This window comes from Prunus dulcis, chromosome 2 (genome assembly GCF_902201215.1).
Source record: "Prunus dulcis chromosome 2, ALMONDv2, whole genome shotgun sequence".
NCBI classification, from domain to species: Eukaryota; Viridiplantae; Streptophyta; class Magnoliopsida; order Rosales; family Rosaceae; genus Prunus; species Prunus dulcis.
Window position 1 is genome coordinate 7,509,907 of NC_047651.1, and position 18,867 is coordinate 7,528,773.

Consider the following 18,867-nt stretch of genomic DNA (forward strand, 5'->3'; position numbering starts at 1 on the left):
CAAACTAACATGTTAAAAATAAAACTGGCGGCCAACATCACCACAATTAACCATAAGCCCAAACAAAGCCCACAAACCCAATAGAGAAACCCATACGAATCGAGCACGGACACAAAAACACTCGAAAACTCACAAAGGATGAGTAAAAACTGGTAAAACTGGTTGTGCCAAATGTAACGACAGCTAACTAGTTTCTTATTGGCAAAATATTGAAGTCATTTCAACCTCAACAGGTCACAGCACAGCAGCCTACCATTGCACCCCAAAACATACAGAAATAAATAAAACACCAGGGAAGCCAACGATCCAATATTATACAGAGCTTTTTCCATCAAGGATTCAAAAAGATCAACACAATATAACTGGACAAGAAACTGCATTTAAACCTGCACCTATACCCTCTATACATTGCTCACCCCAAAATCTTATATACGGAATTACATGGATTCAAAATGAGATGCCTCCTACCTCACACCTCAACGACAGGTGCCTGAAAGGGAGAAGTGTCCGAACCATCGAGGATACAAAAGTTTAGGCTAAAAATTTCCCTGTCACTCTACTAAAGAATTTTATGCCCAGTAAGGTCAATAACTATGGCAAACTGTAACAAAGCTTCCTTTGTGCATCTCGGGCTCTTCACAAGATTCTGCATATGTATAGGAGGTTGAATCTGTGAAATGAGCTGACAAAGTCATTGCAGTAGTTTTAGTTGTAGATTTTCACTGGCTTCTCAAATGTGTGACGATTCTGCATAGTTCAAACTGAGTAAGCAGAGGATTGACAAATACTTATAATAAATTTCTATTGCACAATAGCAATTTGCAACTGTGATTTTAAAATTGCCACTACTGTCACTGTAATTTTTCTATTTGGCTAGTTAGCAAAAAACCAAGTGGATACATGATTGCCAGAGGCTGTGTATCAGACCAATTGGGCATTGTGAAGGTGGCAGTGATCAGGTGCCACAGTGGTCGTAGTAGTCACTGCAGCCGTAACAACGGTGTGAAAAATAGAGGTTGGTAGTTCTACATTACATGTAGGGAAATACACCTCACACAATGGTCATATGTCTTAAACATGGAAATGAGAGGAACTTAGTCTTCTCGACAATAACTCAATTTAACTCCCTACAAAAACTTTGAAAATATTAAACATGATGAAAGGTCTTAAACTTCAACAGATAAAGTACCACATTGAAGGACGTCTACTGTCAAAGAATTAGCTCATTATTTTTCAGGATAAAGAACATAGCAATAGAATGAAGGAAGCAACCATAAGATTATCACTAACAATAATAAGACCACTTATAGATTTCTGACCCAAACCCACCATTCCCACCACCCTTTAACTTGCTCCTCCTCCCTCAACTCAACAAACAAAATCTATCCATAGGTTCAAATCCTAATAAAACTAATGGTGTAATGAATCATCATCATTATTGGCCTACTTTGACTCGGACTAGTCAATAAATCATCATCATTATTGGCCTACTTTGCCTAATAACTTGGACTTGTCTACTGGTATAATGAATAAGAAATCCAAAATTCAAGCAATCTTGGATTTACCTCATTTTCCTAATAGCTTACCTCCTGGATTCTCAACAGTATAATTTGGTAAGCTAATATGGTGAAGGAAGTTCGCAAGAAATACCTGATTTGTTGTATGTGACCTTTTAGGAGCATGATCAGTGTGTTCCAAACCAAGGTACTGTTCCCATGCTCCATACACATCCCTTCTCTGAAAATGAAATTGCAGAATAGAACTGAGCATTCCATATAAATGAGAGAGAGAGAGAGAGAGAGAGAGAGAGAGAGAGAGAGAGACCTGAAATCGGCTGGCCACAATGTCATCGTCCTGGAGGTACTCAGGACGACCCATGGACAAAAATGCAAATTTCCACTGAGCCAAACAAAAAGAAAAGGATATATTACACTTCAAAGTAAACACATCTTATGGTATTTCACGAATGGCCACTGGTCTGAAACTGCATCAGCCTTGCTATAATGTCCTCTTCAATAAAGAGAATACCTTTGAATACTCCTCATCTGGGACTTGTAACTTTTTCTGTACACGCACTTTCACTTCCGCTAATGTCTCATCCTCACGAATGACCAAGAAAAATGGTTCTCCAAAATTCTGAACCTGCAAATTCACAAATAAAAATTAAGATGATTACCACGATGATGATAATTTTTTTTTTCATAAGGACGTTAATAAAAAATAATAACAATAAATACTAAAAGAACTTGTTGACTATATATGCATGTATTCACGTATCTGTGCACGTGTTAGTGTTGTAGCAAAAACGATGTGAGAAAGTAACAGAAGTGAAAGAAAGAAGAAAGAAAAAGAAAAACAAGAAATATCCTACCTGGTTCTGAGCTGTGTCCTTCATAAAATGATAAACATGGATCAGGCGATCATGAGAGCCAAAGTTTTTCTCTTCTTCAGGGATCTGAGCAACAGACAATAAAGATTTTGCAGAAAAGGTGTAAAAGACAGATTTCCTTTTTTCTTAAAAATAAAAGACTAAACATAGATTAACTATGACCCCAATGCTGTGCAGACTAACCTCTTCTGCACGCAATGTCCAGTACTGATCATTTATGTTCTCAATCTTTTCATTTGGTGGGAAAATCTGCATGGAAACAATTAATGAATGAAAATTCTAAAAGGTTGCAGATAGAAGAAACAAAAATAGAGGTCTGCAGGCGCAGCAAGGCCCCCGATCACAATATGCAAGAAGCAAGGAGCAAGTCCTGTTTCTGCCTAACACAGGTAGAGATAGCACAATTGCATGTTTTCCGTATTACACAAACAGGAAGTCTACTAATTTCCTTCTGAAGAAAACTGAAAGAATAAAACAAAAGGAAAGCATCATAGCACATGCAAATATTATGGTTCCCCAAAGGAGACACCACATTTTTTTTCTTTCTCAAACTCTATCTCTAAACAAGAATATTAAAAGACAAAAAGGCAGCTCCTTAGTAGTAGAACACATGATGATGCCTTAAGCACTTGACATTCTAGAAAACATGAATGACATATGATTAAACATTATAACAAGCCTTTCAGACCAAAATTAAAACCTTATAACAAGCCTGTAATCAAACAATGACATGTAGCCCTTACAAGGGTCAAAACTATTTGAGCACTTATATGAACATTCATTCTGATACTTCAACCTCTCACCAAGCCTTTACCATAGGGATTATCAAAATAAGATTTCAAAAATTCTTAATAATAAATCGCTTAGAATATAAAATAATTGTGACTTGCGTCATAACAGAAGATTTTGGGAAATATGTGAAACTGACTAACTTTAACACAGTATCAGGGTAGGAGATCCCAAATTCATATCCCTGCAATTGCAACGTCGTAATATTAAGTTGAATTCCACGTTTTGGGCTCTAGTAGTTTTATGAGGCCAACATAGGGGCAGAAGTGTCAGGATATAACTAATTTTTGGTCCATGTCCTAATGATTTGAGCTTCTAAAACAATGCCAACCAACAAACATTATCACAAACCATACCCTGATACTGAATTCTTACTGAAATTGCAATACTACAAATAAGAATAGTTCAGCTACAAATTTAACAACTTAACAATATAACAATTAAATGATTAATAAATTATCAAGAACAGTGAATGCTTAAGTTGTATGTATTCTGTTTTGTCATTGGGTGGAATTGAATATTTAGGCTTTTTCAGTTTAATTTGTTGAGAATTTAATACAATTCTCTCTTATAAAATAAACTCTATATATCAATATTCAACTGTAACACAGACTTGCCAGGAATTTGAAAATAAAATAATAATAAGAATTTCAACATATTGAGAACATAGAGATTCTGGATGGCGGGTTCCTCTTGACAGATAACACAAATTTATTCTCTAGGATATTTAAGTATTTAAGGAACGTAACGCATAATTCTCTTCATAGAAAGCATTTACATGTACGTTATCCAATACCTTGTAGATCTTGTGATAGAAAACTTCTAGCAATCTGAGTTCAGCATCAGGGTGAGACAACTCCACCTGTTCAGATGGAGGAAGGGAAATATAAGTCTTTTCATAATTCATCTATGTAAAGTTCTCTGAAATACTTCCATGAGAATATTATACAAACTGTACAACAGATATATAAATTCGGAATCTGCAAAGAATTACCTTTGTCTTAAGGTCATCAATCACATCTCCTACACTACTCTGTTTTGGTAATCTAATGGTATGAACCACAACCTGTCAACATAAAAATGTTTCCAAGTAAGAGAAAATTCTTGACATACTAAAATAATTTATGGTTTGATCGTTATCTGTACTCACTTCATCCTTGGTAGCATGATGAAAAGCAACTTTCAGAGTTTTGAGGCCTTGCAGCTCTGGGAGAGGGATATCCAATACTTCATAATAGAGTACATCCGTAGTCTAAAAGAGAAAAAATGAAGTTTTTCCAGAGTCAGAACATGGTTAAGAGGGAGAAAACACTTCTCAAACAGAGTTAAGAATCTTGTAATAAACAACCTGATTGTAGTGTACCAGCATGTCAGACAAATGTTCTACTCCTCGAAACTTGATTGGTTGGGGTTTAGGTTGCTGTGAATAACAATTATGAGATGTAAGCCTAATTTTAGTTGGGTCATCCAAGCCAAGATGTTGGGCAACTCTTTCCACAACATCATCATAGGTGTGGAACTTTGACCTATAAGATACAGGAAAAGAATATCAATAATAAAGCATTTTAATTTATTCACCCCTTCCAGAAGAATATAATACATGATAGAATTTTTTCTCAAGACAGGTGAATATAATACATAATAGAGTACATCCTTACAACTCAAGACAGAATTCATCTTCCTTCGGTTTGTCCAAAGAACGAAAACGAACAACCTGTAAATTGTCATGGAATTGAAAAACTCACAATACAAAAATAATAAAACAATAGAGAGCACCCAACATTGCAACACCCCACCCCTACCCTCATGACCCACAACCCCCCTGTTGGAAGGTTGATGCCTAATAAAAGCCCATAAAATAATTACTAGTCCCCACATCAAACCCTTTCCGCATTTGTGGGATTAACATTAGCAGACGATATGAAGCAACAAGTAAACAAATAAGCAAGAGACTGTTATTTATGAGATTTGGTGTTTGAGCTGCAGGAGCAAAATCTTCCACCATACACATAATGGAACTACCAGAAGTTCATCTCTACATAGCACTAAGGGATTACAAAACAAAAATGACAAGAAAGTGGTTATTCTGAAGTTCTGAACCCTTTCCTGTATACAAGAGGATTTACTTCCCATTCACTAGCTCCCACTCTGTGTCCCTTCCACTTATGTGTAAACTAGTGGATGATGAGAAATGAAGGGTTAGGGGATTTATGCTGTTTACAAGAGAGGGGACAAGATTGTACCCAAGGCCAATGAATGCATTTTCACATTTCTAGGTACATCCCGTGATGTTGGTTCATTCCCCTTTAAAACACATGCAACATGTGATTCATTAATCCATGCTTCCATTTATTGTGTTAAAATATCATCCACCACTTAAGGAGGGAATCCCAACATCCCCCATCTCTTTGCCACTCATTCCCAGTAACATGAGTAACAGTTTCCGTAATCATGCAAACTAAATATTCATTTAGAGAAATACTAAGTTATCCCAACTTTAATTGCTTGTCATCAGTGATCTGCGAATTCCCTAGTTTTCCTTATTAGCTGGCTTTTTATATTCTGAATCAGAGACTTATAGAAGATTAACCCATAGGACAGGTAAACTAAAATATGGAGACTCCGACATTGAATTAACATTCTGGGAGATTCTGAGCTTTAAAAATAAAAAGAAGAAAATATACCTGACGGTTACGAACATAATCCAGGAATGAAGGAACATCTGGATAACGGAATTGTTCACTGCTTCCAGCCTGAGGAGATTTCTGATAGCAAATGATGTCCCCATCTTCAAGCTGAAAAAATAAAAACAAAATTAAAAAAAATGCACAACGGAATAAGAACATGGGGAATTTCAAAGTTTAAAATCATAAGTATTACTTATTGAAGATGTGTATAATATTATACATAATCCAGTCCCCACATCCATTTAAAGAAAAAAGGGGAAAGCGGGGGGTGAGAGAGACAGAGAAACGGAGGGAAAGAGGAAAGATAAAAGAAAAAGGATAACTTCGTATAGCTCACACCAATTTACAAATGAAAACATTGACTTTGAAAATCATACCTGACTAACACGAAAGGTTGCCTTCTCATCAATGTGTTCACACATGATATTAGGTTCAAACTTTATTTCCTGAAAACACAAGTAAGCGTTTGCGTGCATGCATGTCAAGTTAAAATACTATAACATAAATGGCTATAATACTATAATGCAAATGGGTTAAGCAGGTGGCAGAGCTATAATACTATAACACAAATAGCAGAGGACTTACCTCAAAAAGTTCTATCTTTTCATCAGGACTGAAACCAGCCATTTCATTTAGTTTTGCGAATAATTCAACAGGCTTACCACTTCCCTTCACAAACAGCCTCCCAACATACCTGATTTCAAAGAGAAATACCTAAGTAATCAATTTTAGCTCTAACTTTGATGGAAGAAAGAAGCAAACATACCGGAGCTCCTCTTTCACAGGATCATAGAGTTTAAAAAATAGAAGAATCTCTTCTTTGGTCTTTTCCGGAGGAGAAAGAGGCAGCAAATCCTGCATATCAGCAATAGAACAACCAGTGAATACCGACATTGAAATAAGATGATTATGGTTTGTCAAGGAATAACACAACAATTCAGATGGGAAAAAATTAAAGAGCTTTAGAGGGTAACATTACCAGCCCAAGTTCTATTTCAAGAAACAACTTTAGCTCTGCATTATTTGACTTATTGGAAACTTCCCTCAACTCTCCAACCTACAAATACCATACAGAGAAGAGAAATAGTTTGTAAAATATGGAACGGGAAAAGTACGAATAAATACGTACATGATTAATTCGGCAAAATGTTAGAAAAAGACAAATGAAAAGTTCAGCCACTATATAATATATGAATATAATTTATTTAAAACTTGTAATATATATTATTTTTATTCAATAACATGTGAAAAATACGTGTATAATACATGAAATTTTATCTGTATTATTGAAAAAACATGTCTTAAATGTGAAGAATACATAAGTACATGTATGGTACGTTTGATTTTTTTAAAATGTGTATTTTAACAAATCTTTCATACATGTACGGAAAACAGTAGTATTTTAAAAAAATACATACGTACATGTACAATACGAGTATTATACGGGAAAATGCTAACTAGAATATACCACTGAATTACAAACTTTTGTGGGTGCCTGTCAATAGGGGAGAAGCTTCAATCTATATTTTCTCTGGAAAGCCTTTAAAATAGCTTTTTTGTTGATAGCAGTATTCATGTTTAATGAATTTTTACACGGACAATATTATCCATGTTACTTTCACTAATTTCCAAAATGCCATTTTGTATACTGAAATAGAAAACTGCTTGGAATCAGAACCTCCACTAATAGTAATCAAGATTTCAACTGTAATTTAACTAAATGAATTTACAACCACCAAATTTTTTTTTATTACTCACTTTTTTTTTATTTAAATAGAAACGAAATTTATTGAAAGAAAAAGAAGAGGAACACACAAGTGGATAAAAAATCCACAAGCCAAAGGAGCAACAACAGAAAAACAGACTAAAAAGACAAAGACACCAGCCAAACTACACAAAGACTGCTACACCAGAAAGACCCAAAGAAACCAAGTCGCAAAACAAACACTTCACATCACACATCAGCCATATCCCTCAATATAGTGGAGTAAGAATAATCTTTGAAATCTGAAACGACAGAAGCCCATAAAGCTGCCCAGAATTTAACTCCATCCCATAATTCACCAACACCCACTCCCTCATACTCATAAAAAAATCCTCCTGTTATGCTCCATCCAAATGTTCCAAAATACAGACTCTACCAAGCAACCCCATAAGGTTGAAGCATGCTTCCCCCTGTCCCAAATGACAAAATGGTAATAGATAAGATCATAGCAACCTTTTGGAATAACCCAAACAGTCTTAACCTCCCTCAACAAGGTCCGCCAAAGACTTAACGAAAAGGGGCACTGTAAAAAAAAGGTGATCCACCTTTTCCTCACTCATTTTGCATAGAACACATCAATGTGGAGACAAATACATGTACGGTCTTCGTCTTTGGACAAGATCACACCAGTTTTTTTATTACTCATGAACCATGAATGGAATTACGCTTGATTACATTTACACATAGCATAAGAACCACGAACTCGTAGAACATATAACAGAATCAGTGACATAACAGGTAACAAGCTAAAGGACTTACAGATTGCGCTTCCTCAAGAGGTGTCAGTGGTCGATTTGGCCGGTATGTATGGTTTTGACGCTTTGCCCACAGCCAGAAACGTTGAAATTGAACTGGTATACCAAATTCTTTGGCAACCTCTTCCTGAGGGTGGACTTCAATTAGAATGATACTGATCATTTGGATCCAACAACTACACTTGTACGTATAGGTTATAGCTCCAATTTGATTTAATTAAGCTCAACTGGGAATATCCCATAATTATTATGATTATCATATACTGGAACTTAAACCCCACTTCTTTATATGCTATAGGTCTTGCTGTTCTTCTTCGACACTGTTCATCACATTGTGCATCCTATTAAGTATTTTCACATTCTGGATTTACGATAAAGAGTATTCAAATCTCACCAACTATAATCCCTAGCTTGCACTGGAATCAAAAAGCCTCTCAACTTGATGAGAAATTTTACGATTTTGATTGCGGAACTTAATAAATTTGTGATGATCTAATTGATGAAATTAGCTCTAGATGCATGGATTATGAGACAGAAAGAATTTAGATGATACGGCAAAAAATAATAATTTGTCTTCTATTGAAAAATCTATTATATTCTTACCCCAAGAAGAATATGATGCCAAAGCGAACTTATATAAAATTACTTTAAGATAAGTCAAGACATGTATATCCATATTGACAACTTTCAGTACAGAAACTAGTAAGACAGTATGGAGTAAACGGTGTATACCTACACCTGAAGATTTTCAACATTTTCAATGCAATAAAGTTCAAGTGGGTAAACGCAGTACCTTAAAGAGGTTGAAGGGCATCTGCTTCTGAATACGGAAACTATGAACTTTGTCATGATCCACAAGATCAAAATAGATATTCTTTCCTATCTGTTCATGCAGGTCCTCGTTTCGTGCAACCTAGAAACCATAAGAAAATCTGAATTAAATAACGTTACAGAAATCAAAGTTTACATATCTCAAACAAAAAGAACCAGGAGACAGAAAAGAATCGACAAGGGGATGTAAAAATTTTAACCTTTATGATAGTATAAAGGTGCGCTTCAGCTTTTTCCTTTCTCTTTTGTTCCTTTTCTTCCTGTTCTTTTTTCAGCCTTATCTGGAATATGGTGTTCAAAGGACACATAAGCACAGCATGATTTACCAGCAAGACAAAGTAAAAATAAAATAAATAAAATTCTAAGTCGACAGAAATATTGTCAATCCCTCTTACCCTCAGATGTTCCGCAATGTCTTTCTCATCCACATTACAAATTATCTTCTCCTTGTCAATTTCACGTATATAAACAAGCATGTAGGCATTTGAATATTTTGTAAATTTAAATGGAGCATTGTTGAACCCAGGATTTGTCTGTGGTAACTGTCAAAGGCAAACAGTGAAACATAGAGAACATCAGTAGAGGCAAAGAAAGTACAAATAAAACGTGATAAATAACCAAAAATTGTACCTCTTCTTCACCACCATACTGCTCCTCTAGAGCCCTCTTCATATCTTCTTTTGTTACTCGTTCATCATCAAATTTAAACCTGAAAGCAACAAATTGCAAAGGATGTTAAATCTTCATAATAGAATAGACAAGGCATGCTATGCAATAATTCATTTGTGATTCTCAATGGTAAAATCAAACTAGTTAAGCACTTTCTTTATATCACATCAACCCTTCCAGTAGCAAAATTCCGTAACACACTCCCAGCTACTAGATAACAATGGATTTTTGGAAAGGAAAAAAAAAAAAATTGAAGCAGCTCCATTCCTAAATTAGTGTACTTCCAAAACTGTCTCACATACTATTCTTTTTTATGTTCTTGTGGGTCAAATTTAAAGATTATTGTTGCTCAGCCTAGTCAGTGCCACTTTGGTGCAAAGTTATTGCTTTCTTACGCAGTAATTTTGACTCCCTAGAAGTCCAACAAGCATAAATTCATTCAAGCACAACATTAACCAATTGTATCCAAAAACAATTTTCATTGGTCTACAACCCCACTACACTCTATCTTCATTGCAGCAGACCTGTAGGGATCAAGAGACTCTTGCTTGCCACTAGCCATCACAACATGGCACTCTAGCATATTCAAATTAATGAAATAGAAAAATGCTACAGTAATCTAGAGCAGCAAAACTCAAACATTACTCGGTAGGCTCTCCCTGTTTATCCTTATCTCACTCATCCCTCTTTCAATCGGTCTGTCTTTATCTATTATAAGAGATAAGGGCATTGGGTCTGTCATTTACACCACAACTGAGTGTTGCCCTCTTAATTTCAACCTTTCAAATCCAAACAGCTAGCTCCCTCATCACTATTAAGGGACCAGTCCGATCCATCCACCTGAAAATTCAACTCTCTCTCTCTCTCTCTCTCTCTCTCTCTCTCAATTAAATTGCCTTCCTCGTCCTTCAACTTATTCATCAACTTGTTCACCTTTCTACTTGTGAAACAACTTGTTCATTATCCCACTATTTGATCCAATGAACTTTAACATCATGTCTCCAAGTAAATTGAACAAGGGCCTACATTTAGAAAAATGAATCTGAAAAAAAAAAAAAATTAAAAATTAAAAATTTATAGTGCTATCCTTCGGAAAAACTCAGTTTTGTTGATGTTGTAGATATCACGTTAATCTGGGAGTGCACAATGAAGGTACAAATTTGCATTATTTTGTTTACAAGCTTTTAAAAGGAAACAAAAAAACAACCTAATGAAAAATATTAACCAGATACGTGACAAGTTCTAGATGCAAACAATTTAAATATATTGACTGCAGAAAGAAAGAATGTGCACACCACTGATCAGAAAGGGTTGGCCTGATATAAGCATAGTAGTGCCCACCATGCACCCCACCACTGTGCACCAAAACACTGCAAACAAATACGAACAAGCATTAGTAACCTCCATACACAGCCAGTATACAATGGCCATGCATATACAAACTTGTTGCAGTAGCAATCACTAAAAATGGCCATAGTGTAACCGACATCTAATTTTGACACAAAAAACATTAACCATGAACATTCTATATTGCAGTATGGTTAGACAAGAAGCAGGTGTCATGGTAAAACCACAAACCTTGAAGCATGGATAGTCCAGATATTAATACAGCCCTGTTACACCGCGATACTAATTATCCATAAATTATGTTTGTACCCCATTTATGTTTTACAAAATTTTGTTTCTCATAAAAAAGAAAAAAAGAAAAACAGCAACGCAAATGGAATAAAAGAATAAAAAATAAAAAGATGTGTTAGTTTATGCATAACACACACAGAATTGGATTGCAGTACATCCAGTCACTTTCTCCAAAAGTAGACATGGAAATGATGCAACCATCTATATCAGTCTATCTGGGGAACTAGACATACATACCATATAAACAAAACATTCCACCAAAAGAAGGTATAACAGTCTTAAATACCAATAAAGTTAAATTACTAATACCTATGAAGAGTGTAAAGGTTGCGAACGCTCCTGTCAGCATCCGGGGATAGATATTTCCCGTTCTCCCTATCAAGATCAAGTTGCAAGGGGAACTCATAGCGATCATTTATCTGTTGGCAATCAGCACACCAGATGATTCCAAGTAATTAAGTGTAACACAAATGATACAAGTATGAGAAACAAAAAAATACCAGCTAAGAAATTACGTTATAAGAGACATATCAAATGTGTTGGACTTTAATTCATATGGGCAAAGAAAATCAAATTTTAAAAGAAAAACAATATCTTAAAGTTGACTTCAAAATCTTCACAACAGGTGACAAATGAAAGAAAATTGATAATGCTTTACAGAATGATTTCAAATGCTCAATGGTTACATGATTTTCTGAAAACATAAGTAACTTGATTATGGACATAAAGTTCTAATTATTTAAACAAATCTTCTATTTACAAGAGCTAAAATAGACCTAACAAATGGGAAGTTGCAATATGCAATTATAAGAAACAAGATAGCTTTCTTCAAACCAAACAATTCCCTCAACCAACCTATGAATGTTTTTGATTAATAGTCCCTGAAAATATTTATAATTAGCAAGATTTTCTAGCAGTAGCTACAGTATGCTAAGGGTTGGCAAAGACTTTTTGCCGCCAAGGTAAACTAGAGTTGGTGAAATGCTCATTATCGTAAATTGGGATCCCTCAAACAAACAGCAAAAAATCAACAACCTTGCAAATTTGTGCTGAAACAGCACTCTACAGTTCCTACTGAATGACTTGAAGAGTAGTTTACTTCCAAAGACTGAACATGCCCACAAGAATAAAATATTTGATATAGCACTTCCCCCAATATAGGAAAAAATATACAATGTATTTATAATAAAGGGAAATCAAGTTGGCTTAATTCCAAGAGCTTGAAGGCTATGTGCGTTGTTGGTAGTTGGAATACACAACTGCCCAAAGTAAAAGGGAAGAGGATGCTAAACTCAAAAAATCCAATACAAAAATTTATAACTTCATTCATAATTCTTCGTATCAAGAAGTAGAACTCAACTCTAAATTATCAAATCAATATGCTAATGTCCAGGAAAGATACCTTAGTGTAATAAGAAACCCTAAATTTATATATCCGATTATAATAAAATATCAAAGATACCCTAGTGTAATATGAAACCCTGATATATATTATATACATGTGTGTGTGTGTGCGCGCGCGCATGCGCTTCCTTATTCGTGCATGCATTCCCCAACTCATAGTTACACAAATGTATGAAAGGTTTTCGTGAAGACAGATTAATCTATCAACTACTCACCTTTACCATGGTGTCCCGCATAAAATCATACTCAAAACGTTTTAGCTGAAGTTGAAGGACAGGTGGAAAATCAATGAATAGGACACCCTTCTTAGCATCCTAAAAAGGTAATAAAAGAAAAATACAAAATATTATTAGAAACCAACTTCAAGCCTTGAGAAAATAACAAACACTGATATTCCAATGAATTTAGGTGGGACAAATAACAATTACAGTTACAATAAACAGCCCCGCCACCCAAAAAAAAACATGGGTTGAAGAAGATGGTGATGATGATCCCGGTGAAGTCACTAATGTTGGTCAACATTCCCAAGGAAACAGATAAACCAACAGGAAATTTTTTATGTCATTTACCTGTAAACCATATTGTTCAGCATGATACTTATTATCACCCTCAAGGCGTTCCACTTCCACATACTTATCGAATGAAGCATAAATATCCCGACAGCCTTTGACATCCAGTTGAAGATCTACAAATAAATATATGGAATATTCCATAAGAAGACCTACAGTATTTTGTTCGATTGCACAGTAATCTACATCAACTTCAATCACTTACCATAAAATGATTCTTTTCTCGTCGATTTATAGTCCACATTGATGCATTCAATATAGTTCATCTGGTGCCCTTCAAATAACTGCTGTATTGTACCCTCCACTACAGTTCCCTGTTCCAGTAAACAAAGTTCAATCAAAACCTCCAAAATTGACAAATAAAGTGCAAAGCATGAAGTCTGATATAGTAAGAACTCCATACTTTCATTTTGTCTTCAAGCTTCTCAGAAAGAACCCTATTAAGTTCTTGGACGTCATGCTGCATAAATGAATCATATGCATCCCATCCAAATGACTTTGTCAGCTCTTTGGTCGCTACACTAGTATCATTGTACTGAAGTTTGTAGAATAAGCTTTGCAAGGCCAGAGGGATGCTTCCAGATGGATTATCATTCTCCGTTGTTGGCATATGATACACAGCCTAAAATTACAATTTGAGATATGGGGCTTCCTTGTACACAACGTTATTGGGAAAAATTATGTACAGAAATTATGCTAACCTTTCTAAAATAAGGAATATGGTACAAAGTCTGAAGGAGAGAGTTCATATAACAAGTAGCTCCTTGATTTTTCAGTCCAACATAACCAGTTTCCTTTTTCGAGTCATGTGACCAGTAATCAATAACTCTACGAACAGCAACATCAGCTTCAACTATGCATGTATCATTCACAATATAACCTCTACCAGGGTCGTATAATTCACCAAGAGGCATGAACGAAGTGAAACCCCAGTCACTCTCCCGTGCATTAAACTGGTGCTGTGTTTCTGCAATAACGCAACACAAAGAAGTAAATACAAATAACTACATATGAAATTTTTGTACACACGCAATCAGAAAGGTAACGACAAAGCAGTGGCTAAGGCCCACATGATGAAAAACTGATTCTCATTCAACAATATGAAATATTCCATCTTGTTACAGGAAAATTAAGGATATTTTTTATATCACTTAACACCTGTAACACTGGGAGAACAGCTATGATGCTGTAATCATTTAATATTCTACATAATGAAATAGTTAAAAGAGGGTCAGATTATAGAAATTTGGCAACCCTCCGATGTTCCATGACAAAAAAATGCAAGTCATTTTCTTCTTCGTAAAGTTCTTGGTCCTTGTCTAGCTAGGACTTATACAAGATTGGATATGTGGCAATACAAGTGTCAAAAAGGCATTTAATCAATAAAGAGTAAGGTGGAATATCATATCAAACACAACATAAAATGTATGCATAATCTTAACAAAGATCACATACACAAACACACATCTTGAAAGAAACAAATCAAAGCAACATCATAACAACACATCTTGGTTCCATTCTGCCATATCAAACAACTCTAACATTATTTATTTCCTTTCTTTTTTTTCTCCAAAACATATATGTTCCATATTTACTAGACATTAGGGATCCAGTCCTCATTCCTCAAAAAGCCATTATATTTACTAGAAAATAGAAACAACAATATCATCTCAGTGAGGCAATGGCCCCAACCAGGAGTAAAAGAAATGTTAGAACATCATCTAATAGCATTTCTGATTCTTTTTTCTTTTTTTGGCTTATTTCACCCTCATATCTGGTCAGAAAAGGCAAGAACACTACTCTTCACATGTTAACTGAGCATACCTTTACGTTCTGCACCTTTTATATATAGGTAACTGCCCTTAATTTCCTAACTAGAGTCATGGAAGAACAGGTAGGCAAGGATCCAGGTTTGATCCAAACACTACATTAATTGCTATTTTATTCAACAACTCAATGATACAATGATGACTCAGGTCAGCCCCCCATGCCTCATCTTTGGAAAGAGTTTCTTCGTTCTAAGTTCTTCAAAAAAAGAAAGTAGTGTGGCTGAACATGTCAAAACAGGTGCATGTCTAAAAAAATAATTCTTTCTTTTCACGCCCCTTTTGTTCACTTGGTGAGAATCTGAAGTAATGCGCATGTATTCTTGAATAAACTCACGATATGAGACTAATGAATTCGGCTATTTCCACAATTTACACATATATGTGAAATGCCATAACAATTTACTGAGGCACATCTGAAGAGTTTATAACTCCCACAGACTGTTCAGCAAATACAGCACAAAATGGATATAGCTACCACATCATATGCACCAAAGTTTTATCCCCTTATTCATTGCACTTCAACCATTAGGACTTGATATGAAGATGTCTAAAGGAAAAGATGCATTGCAGTCCAATTTTATAAAACCACTAAAACATTATAATTTATTTCTAATAGGAACATCAGTGGCAGAGAAAGTACCTTTCCTAATTGAATATTTACTATGAATTTGATTGACAATAGACAAGCTAAACTGGGCATATCTACTCCACCCATAAGGCAAAGTTCCCGAATCTGCAACATCTAGATACATTGACAGATGATCCACATTGTTCCCTTTTGGGAAAATTAGTATCCGCCTGCACGGTGCATGTGAAATATGATCGGTCATAACAAATCAAGTACCTATATCAAAATTACCAACTCAAAAGAGATTTAAATACCATTTGTAGCCTCCAACAAGGAAAATATCAGAATATAGCTTCTTGGTATTAAGCCTTGAAAAGCTCTCAATTGTCCATGTAAATCTAGCTGACAATGGATCATCCACTGACTGAGCATCCACTGTATTGTTAGTTTCTGCTTGAGCTGCCAAAAGTAGTTAACCAAGAAATGTTCGATTGTCAAGAGCAGCAGAAGAAGAGAAAAACCAGTTAAGTGTTATATCTCAACTTTTGTATTATAAACCCAAGAAACTACACAATTTAAGGCAAAATAAACCAATCTGGTAAGCGGTCCTAGTTATGCCTTTTCTATTCATTTCTTTCTATAATTTTAAAAAAAATAAATAAATTTGGTTAAAAACTGCCCAAGGAGCACAACCCCAGTACACTAGTGGCCCATTTTTCATCTAAGAAATTCATTAAAGAAAATGATATGGTAACCTAACATTTTGATAACTCCTCCTTGAAATTATAATCCTCATTTTTTTCATCTGAGTAGTAAAACTTTGCCCATTCCATATAATTAATTGGCTTAGGGGAAGTGAATTCTGACTTTCTATAATTAATTAACTAATTTGTATTACTCTTATTCTGTATTCCTCAGTTTTCTCAGCAGCCAAGCGGTAAAAGGACTCACAAATTCTCAGTCACCCCTGTAATGCATAATTATCAGCATTTGCAGCTTTATAACCAATACAAAAAGTTCACAACTAAAAATGGAAAGTAAAAAACAAATAAAAAACCCTCAACTATGCCCAAAAACTACTTCTGTTGTGCCTAGAGCCAAACAAGATGGAACCTTGACATAAAACTTCACTGCTTAACATTTTCAGAATTTTCTCGGGAAACAAACAGAAAGGAAGGAAGAAAGAGAGAAATTGGTTTTAACCAAAAACTGAATAAATAAACAAATAGAAAGAGAAAAAAAAAGAAAAAGAATAACCTTCCTCCATGGGCTGAGGACCATCGGGGAACTCAGAGTGCGGGACCAGCATCTCATCGTCCTCCTGCTGTTGCTGCTGCTGCTGCAAAAACAAGGTCAAAATGAGAGCTCCGATCTGCTAATTGAAACCCTAGGAAAACATTCGTACACCTAAACGAAATCGTTTTGAGATCGCATTTTGACGGGTTTAGTAGTTACATCTAGCGGCGGAGGAGTCATCAGAGTCATGGAGGCCGGAAGGCCGTCTGATCGACGAATCCGAGAGACCTGTGTAGCTGCTGAGAGAGAGAGACTGAGATATTGAGCCTGCAAGTTATTAAAAATTTAGAACATTAGAGAAAAGGGCTTTGCTGCTGGTTTTAGCTGGAGATGGGACAGTTTCGGGATTTCGCAAAATGGTAGAGGAGGAGACCGGAGACGAGAAAGGCAATAAATCAAAATTATTGAGACTTTACTTTTGAGTTTTGTTTTTGTTTTTTTTTGTTTTTTATTTTATAACTTTTCCTATTCCAATTTTTCCAATCAAACTTGAGCTTAAATAATGTGTCAAATGCCACCATCAATTGGGTCTAACTCAATAAGAAAAGATATTAATTTGTAAGCGAAATTTTATAGTGAGGGTGGGTGGGTATTGTCCGGATTGGTTCGATTTTACTTTCAAACCACAACTGAACCAATAAAAAAATAACGATTCGGTTTGGTTTGGATTAGCCTAAAACCATAATGAAAACCGAACCAATCCAAACCACTTGTAATCGGCTTTATTCGGATTGATTCGGCCGGTTTGTGCCTAACACAAAATCATGCATTTTTCAACCTGCTCTTACATTATAATGCTAACATTTTGCCATTATATCATTCCATTCCATCAAAGACTAACACAACAACATTCCATTTAATTAAAACCTGTCCAATTTCCAGCATGCATCTAAGTTCACAACTTCCATCAAAACATTCTAAAGTTTATAAGAAATGAATACAAGATGAACTACGAAATGAAAGGCTGCCCAAAATACAAGTTCATAATTTCCATTTAATCAAAAGTTGTCCAGTTTCCAGCATGCATTTAAGTTCACAATTTCCATCAAAACAAATATTCTAAAGCCTGAGCTTCAGAAGTCACAATTACTGGTGCAGATTCAGTTACAGGTGATGGCTGATTAGAAGCAAAACCTTCTTCCACCCCTTGGTTTACCTCCATCTATATAACCAGACAAATTGCACATTAAACAAATTGCACCTTAATCAGACAAATTGCACATTAATCAGACAAATTGCACATCAAATAAATTTTCCTTAATCAAACAGATTGCACCTTAATTTAAAAAATTACACTTTTACCCTAAATCCTAAACCTTAATAAATTTCCCTTCTCTCTTCTTCTTGATCAACTGAGTCAAACACTTTCACTTACTGTGAGCAAGCAGTTCATAACAGTATGATCATGAACAAACAAACACCATACAATAAGAGCTAGCGAAGCCCAAATGTAATAAAACTTACGAGTTAATTTATCCTACAGTAAGTCCAAACTCATGGAAATTAAAAAAGAACAAAAATGAGAAATTAAAAAAAATCCCAAACACAAAAAAAAATAAGGAAAAGAAAACCCAACAACTATCAGACTCATAAGCCAAATAACCAATCTAATCGAGCCAACTAAAACTAAATTAAACCCCAAACAAAGCACACACCTTACACATCAATAACTATCTGC

General features: G+C 35.2%; 1 protein-coding gene across 2 annotated transcripts; it reads right to left on the reverse strand.

Moving 5' to 3' along the window:
- Positions 1-150: 150 nt before the first annotated feature.
- On the reverse strand, positions 151-17,592 carry LOC117620335 (ubiquitin carboxyl-terminal hydrolase 13-like). 2 transcript variants are annotated; one of them, XM_034350501.1, is made up of 32 exons: positions 17,349-17,592; positions 17,151-17,232; positions 16,208-16,352; positions 15,966-16,123; positions 14,198-14,463; positions 13,900-14,118; positions 13,702-13,810; positions 13,497-13,612; positions 13,143-13,241; positions 11,833-11,942; positions 11,181-11,255; positions 9,847-9,925; positions 9,612-9,758; positions 9,417-9,497; positions 9,179-9,298; positions 8,390-8,512; positions 6,845-6,922; positions 6,632-6,720; positions 6,451-6,559; positions 6,243-6,311; positions 5,863-5,973; positions 4,837-4,892; positions 4,527-4,704; positions 4,329-4,430; positions 4,173-4,244; positions 3,975-4,040; positions 2,573-2,638; positions 2,372-2,455; positions 2,029-2,142; positions 1,825-1,899; positions 1,651-1,737; positions 151-747 (listed from the first exon to the last, which is right to left on the reverse strand). In XM_034350501.1, the coding sequence occupies exons 1-32, from the start codon at positions 17,376-17,378 to the stop codon at positions 706-708; spliced, it is 3,357 nt and encodes a 1,118-aa protein (XP_034206392.1). In that variant the 5' UTR covers positions 17,379-17,592; the 3' UTR covers positions 151-705. The 2 variants fall into 2 exon arrangements, with proteins under 2 accessions (XP_034206392.1, XP_034206393.1); XM_034350502.1 differs by having other exon boundaries at positions 17,151-17,229; positions 17,349-17,470.
- Between the last annotated feature and the right edge of the window lie 1,275 nt (positions 17,593-18,867).